Here is a 6,511-nt window from a genome sequence, read left to right as displayed (position 1 = left end):
TAGTCCATAACTAAATGCTTTATTAAACTGTTGATGAGAAATAAAAATGGACAGAAAGACATCTTCAAAGTGGTAAAAAGAGAAAATAACTGTTGTATGCAAGTTACAAACTCAGTAAAATGTGTATTAAAAAGGAAATGAATTTAGTTATTGAACTATATCATCTCTCTCTACACAACTAGGAAAAAGTCTAGCAAGTCAGAGTAATGGAAACTCTGATATCAGGAAATAGACAGTTCGGGGTTATTTTTCAATTTATTTTATTCCATGACAGGCCTTTATCACTGAGTAAATGGAATTAAGTTTCTGCCTTTTAAACAGGCAGCATTTAGAACAAGCAACCCACACAGGAGGAGAAATGGATGATGGAAATTCCGATCTACCTTCTGGGTTTTTCTTCCTGGACCTCTAAGGATCTCAGGATTTCATTTCTAAAACAAGAGTGACAACAAAAATCCCATCCTCTTCTTGGACGACTCTCAAAATTAAGGAAGAGGCTGGATGTAAGAGTGCTTTTTCTATTTCACATATTGAAATTTTGAACTTCTAACACTAGGGAGATCAACCACCACCTTCTTCCAGCTTCTGCCATAGCCCAAGGGAAAAGGAAAGGAAAAGAGACGCAAATAATTGTGAACACAAGGCAGTCAGTGAGGAGATGGCTTCTAGGTTACCTGTCCTCTAAAATGGCTAATGCTGTAAAAAAGGATATCTGGGAGAGGAATTTACAAATAATCATAAGACCAAAAACTCTGTTTTTTTTTTCCAGGAAATGTTTTGGTTTTTGATACATAGAAAATACTAGAGTACTTTTTTTTCTAATTTCCTTTCCTTTGTATTCTTCCTCTCTTCTTTCCTTGTTTTCATTCCCTCATTTCATACCTTATTGCTCTTTAAGTTTAGGTTTATGTTGGAGGTATATATTATTAATCTCCTTCATTTTTTAAATTTTTTTTCCATTTTTCTATTTCAGAGACATCAGTCACAGCTGCTTAGGGAACGACCTTACACATGGGTTCACATACAAAGGCTTGTTGGGTGGAGAAGAGCCTGACAGGAAGCTCCTGGTTTTGTTGAGGGCTTGCTTCAGGGCTCAGCCTTCATACCACATCACTAAGGACACATTGCTCTGCAGTGACCCTACAGTGGGTCTGTGTGCTAGTCACATGACTGCAGCACAAGTTCTCTGACATGGGTCAGAGGCCAATACTCCTCAATACAAACTGCAATGTTCTTCCGGAGAGAAGGAATTTAAGAGTTGACCTGCTTGAGGTACATTTCCTGAGAATCTGTAGAATCTCGAGCTTCTTAATTCATATTTGCTTCATCTATGTTTTTTAACTCAGCCATGGACAGAGCATATGGAATGAAGTACAATCTGGTCATATCTGGGATGTTAGAATATGTGATTTGCCAGTCTGTAAGATTCTATTTCTCTCTGGAGGGGAGAAATTAGCACAAGTCATATCTAAGGTCTCTTTAATCCCTAAATTTGTGACACTAATTATCTTTTAAACATGCCCCCATGTTATGATTATCCAATCACAGGTTCAGGAGGCTTTCCCCATGCAGGGATAGACAGATTTCTTCCATGGTACTCATTGCACACCGATGGTCTCTCATAGCTCATCTGCCTATCTAAACTCCAGGTTTGTTTTTGATTTGTGTCCTATTTCTACTTATGCCTTTTCTCTCATGGCCACTCATTTCTATTCCAGAAAGAATATTGGAATACAGGGATATATACATAAATATTTTTTTCGATGACAGTTTCTCTGTATTAACAGCCTGGGGTGTCCTAGAACTCACTATGTAGAGCAGGACAGAAACCTGGAGGCAGGAGCTGATGCAGAGGCCACGGAGGAGTGTAGCTTACTGGCTTGCTCTTCACTACTTTCTCAGCCTTCTTTCTTATAGAACCTAGAATCATCAGCCAAGGCATGGCACTACCCACTGTGGGTTGGGCCCTTTCCCAGAAATCACTAATTAAGAAAATTTCTTACAGACTGCCCACAACCAGATCTTATGGAGACATTTTCTTAATTAAGGTTCCTTCCTCTCAGATGACATTAGCTTGTATGAAATTGAAATAAAACTTTCCAACACATTCGTTTACATCACTTGCAATATGAACCCTTTCTTTTTCAAACATATAAAGACATAGGTATACATTCAGCATGGTTTATTATTTCTGATTTCAGGACACCAGTACGTTGAAGCTCTCTCACGAGAGGGTAAAGATATAAGACTGAGGTGAAAAAAAAATATTGCATGAAGAATCATTAGAAGACAAAAAGACTCCTGGTTTTTGAAGGAAAAATCAGATTTTTATTTTAAAGCATTTTCAGGAAGATAATACTGTATTGCTGACAACTAAATTGAGTCACAGTGAATTTAGCTCAATAAAAATGATAGAATCTGTTTTTTTTAACATTTCAGTACAATATATCATAGCTAAAAAATTGAGCAATTGTCTTATGCCAATCACTGTGCTAGAAATGGAATCTTCAAATGGGGTGCTAGTAATGAATTGAGCTACAAAGTTAAATGCATCAAGTTCATTGTTGGGTGTTCCCTGATACTTCACCTCTGTCAGATAGAAGAAAGTCAGGATGAGAAGGAAAAGGAATTGAAATGAGGGGCAATCACAGCAAAAAACCTCAGACTACCTCAGAGTTGAGCACTCCAGACCTAGAGGAGCTTTTCATAATCATCGTAGAGGGGAAATACCAGGAAACACAAAACCCCTGAAGGCAGCAGATCCTGAGAACAAAATAGAAGCTTAGAGGCTGGGGCTCCTTAGCCAGAATGATTCCTGAAGGGAACCCAGTGAGAGCCTCAGTCAAATATTTTTCCATCACTTAGAGAAAAGCATGTGTAAGCCCTTATTGGTACAAGCTAGGGGTGTGCACCAATACCTACAAGATGACCTCGGAAAAGAGACGGCATTCCTTTCGCCATCAGACTCACACTCAACAGCTTTGAACTAAGTTCACCATCACTGAGGCAAACATTTTGAATTGTATTTTGAACAACATCACAGAAGTGAAGCTAGTATCAATTCTGGAACCTAGACACTACTGCAAAGATATCTTCATTCCCAATCAAATTCCATGTGTCTTTTTTTTGTTTGTTTTTTACAAAGTGGCATGTGTTTGTTTGAATTAAAAGACCTGTTCATTTTCATAGACTCTCTCAATTCTCAGCACCTCACAGATCCAATGATACATTCACAAAATCATACCACACTATCAGAGGCATTCTGGATGCCACAGAAACTGTTTGTCCCTTAGGGAATGTTTGTTTACCAGAACAGATAATAGGTACAGTTCAAAGGTGAGACAGAAGTTTCTTCCTCATGGCAGAACATCCATTCTCCCCTTGTATGATGTATTATACTTTAAAGTGGGGATTAGAAAAAAGCTACTGAAAATTAACCAAACAAAAATTTAGAAATACCTTTATGGTTTGTGAAGTTTTGGACTTCTAGTCATTAATAAATATTACTTAAATTATAGTTAAAGTGCTAACATTTGTAAAAACTATGCTTTTTCTAAAGTTTAAATTCACTCTAAAAATAAACTGTACTTATATTGGGTTCTTTTCACTTTACTTCTGTGTTGAAAGTAAGAAAAAAACATATAAAACCTTTTTTCTTCTATTTCTGATATTATAATTTTATTACATCATTTCTCTCTGCCTTCAAACCCTTCCATATAGTCCTCTTTGCTCTCTTTCAAATTTATGGCCTAGTTTTTGTATACATATGTTTTCCTAAATATAACCTGTACATTCTGTACAATATACTTCTATATACGTTTCTGGGGCTGACCATTTGGGATTGGATAACCTGGGTAAGACTGTTGCTCTAGCTCTCAGCATTCCTTAATTGCCTGTAGTTCTCAGTATAGGGTGGAGGCCTCATGGCCTTTACCCCATCCCCTTTGGCACATCTATATGCGTTGTCCTTTTTCAGCTCATGTTTAGGTTCATTTTGGTGAAACTTTAGCTGTGTGGCTGCTGACAATTCTAAGAGACACGGAAAACACCCTGAAACTCTGAATCTTACACTTTCTTTTCCTTCTTCTGCAATGTTGCCTGAGTCTTAGGTTTGGAAATTGGTTTGTAGATGTACCCTTTGGGACTGAGCTCCATATTGTTGTTCTATTTATACTAGCTAGGAAATGAAAATAACATGCTTGTCCTTCAACTTATGGAATGAATGATAAAAATGTTGTGTGTGTACATTAAGAAATACTACTCATTTGTGAAGAAGAATGAAACCATGGAATTTTGCAGGTAAATGGATGGAACTACAAAAGATCATATTCAGTGAGCTAACAGGTCCAGAAAGACAAATGTTGCATATTCTCTCTCACTGTAAGCTCTTAGCTTCTAATCTTCAGATATATACATAGTCTTCATCTCCCCCATTAAGGAAACATCTCTTTGTAACAGACAAAATCCATTACAGAAAACCACAATTGATCAAAACATGTTCAACTTTTGACATGGCCTCCATTTCTGGTCTGTGCTCTCAGCTAGAAATCTCGGGACTATGAAGAGCACACCTCTTTTGTAGCTGACACCTTTTCTTTTCCTGCGTGCACTCATTATTTATAGGTCAATAGAACTCTTTCATCTTCTTAGAAGGTGTGCCTCCAGAGATTCGAAGTTACCCTGATTAGGATAACGTATTAGCAAATCACAAAATCACAATGCAAAACTGTTTCTATAGAAAGCTGTAGATTTTTCTGTCTTCTCACTTAGTTATCACAAAGGCTACACATTGACACCATTACCTTTACCAAAGAAATTTTGTCAGGTTGTGTTCAAAATAATTTATTCATGTCTTTTAGTACCTTGCTAGACTTGAGTCTTCCTTCATTTGTGTAAATAACTAAAAACATTGTAAGATATGTGTAGTCACAAGCAAATACATATAAAGTGTGTATATTTCCACACTGAGGTTTGAATAGCACAGGCGTGCAAATTTTTCTACCACCTATCTCTATGTATGCTTAGAGAAGGACCCAAATAAATATTCCTACTTGAGAAAGAAGCTACTGTTTTATCAATCATTTCAAACTCAGTTGTTTTCTTGACCCTATATACAATTAGATTATTGAAATAGCAGAAATATAAATTCACACTCACAGCATCAGAGAAAATGTCTTTAAAGAATGCCCTATTAAGAGGAAAGCGGCCTAAGACCCACTGCCTTTCTTAGAGCCTCTTTGACCTCCTTGTTTCTCAAACTGTACACCACTGGGTTCAGTAGAGGAGTGATGACAGTATAAGTCACTGAGATGAGCCTGTCCTGCCCCAAAGAACTCTGGGCTTTGGGTTTGAGGTAAATGATTGAGGCACAGCCGTAGTGGATGATGACCACCGTGAGGTGGGAGGCACAGGTGGCAAAGGCCTTCTTGCGACCTTCAGCTGAGGCAATCTTAAGGATGGTGGAGATGATGACAACGTAAGAGATAAAGACGAGGCCCATGGGTAAGACAAGGACACAGACACTGACAACAAAGTTGATGATTTCATTGATGGTGGAATCTGTGCAGGCCAGCTTCAGCAGGGGTCTCACATCACAGAAGAAGTGGGCAATAACAACACCATCACAGAAGGGCAGTCTAAACACTGATGTAACCTGGACAATAGCCATGCTCAGTCCAATTCCCAGTGATCCAGATGCCAAGAGGATACAGGCCTTCTTACCCATGATGACCGAATACCTTAGAGGATTACAGATGGCCACATAGCGGTCATAACCCATTGCTGTGAGAAGAAAACAGTTGTTGATGCCAAAAGTTAGATAAAAAAAGAGCTGGGTAGCACAACTTTGGATATCTATGGCCTGGTAAGGATTAAGGAGGCCAGCGAGCATACGAGGAATGATGGCAATGGTATAGAAAGTCTCAGAGATGGAGAGCATGCTCAGAAAAAAGTACATGGGTATATGGAGATGACGGTCCAGGCGAATAATTGTCACAATGATCACGTTGCCGGACAGAGTCAAAAGGTATAATATTAGAAAAACAATAAAGAAACCAAGCCTGTACTGCCAACCAAAGCTGGAAAAACCTTCAAAGAGGAACTCTGTCACAACGGTGGAGTTTTTCTTTGGCATTGAGGCACTTGTAGGCTTCAGGGAGCTGGGCAAAGGGAAGAACGTTATGATGAGTCAAACACAAAACAAAGTAGGTAGGACCAAGACCTTTTGTAAAGAGCATGTCCAGCTAAGACAGTGTTCTGGACCCCAGCATCATCAGGACTCAGCTGTTGGTACCTTGTTTAGCCTTCTGTGCAATCCCTCTTTTGTGGTAGTATAGAGTAGTTAGAAGAGAACCTGTGGTTTAAGGACCAAGAGAGAGAAAAAAATGATACATAAAGTCTAGTTAAAGTGACAGTGCCCTGATTTCAATTTTTCAACCATATAGCCAGAAAATTTGATTGCTAAAACATCTGACAATTCTATCTTTAAATTTTAAGAATCTTTTTTTTTTCT

General features: G+C 38.3%; 1 protein-coding gene across 1 annotated transcript; it reads right to left on the bottom strand.

The window, feature by feature from the left end:
• Positions 1-5,191: 5,191 nt before the first annotated feature.
• LOC129681384 (olfactory receptor 10J3-like) lies at positions 5,192-6,133 on the bottom strand. Its single transcript, XM_055613306.1, has one exon. It carries the CDS (start codon positions 6,131-6,133, stop codon positions 5,192-5,194), a length of 942 nt encoding a protein of 313 aa, XP_055469281.1.
• Positions 6,134-6,511: the final 378 nt, after the last annotated feature.

The sequence above is a fragment of the Psammomys obesus genome, unplaced genomic scaffold (genome assembly GCF_907164565.1).
Source record: "Psammomys obesus unplaced genomic scaffold, mPsaObe1.curated_primary_1811, whole genome shotgun sequence".
NCBI lineage: Eukaryota > Metazoa > Chordata > Mammalia > Rodentia > Muridae > Psammomys > Psammomys obesus.
The sequence above is the reverse complement of the archived record's forward strand: the minus strand, read 5'-3'. Positions and strand labels throughout refer to the sequence as shown.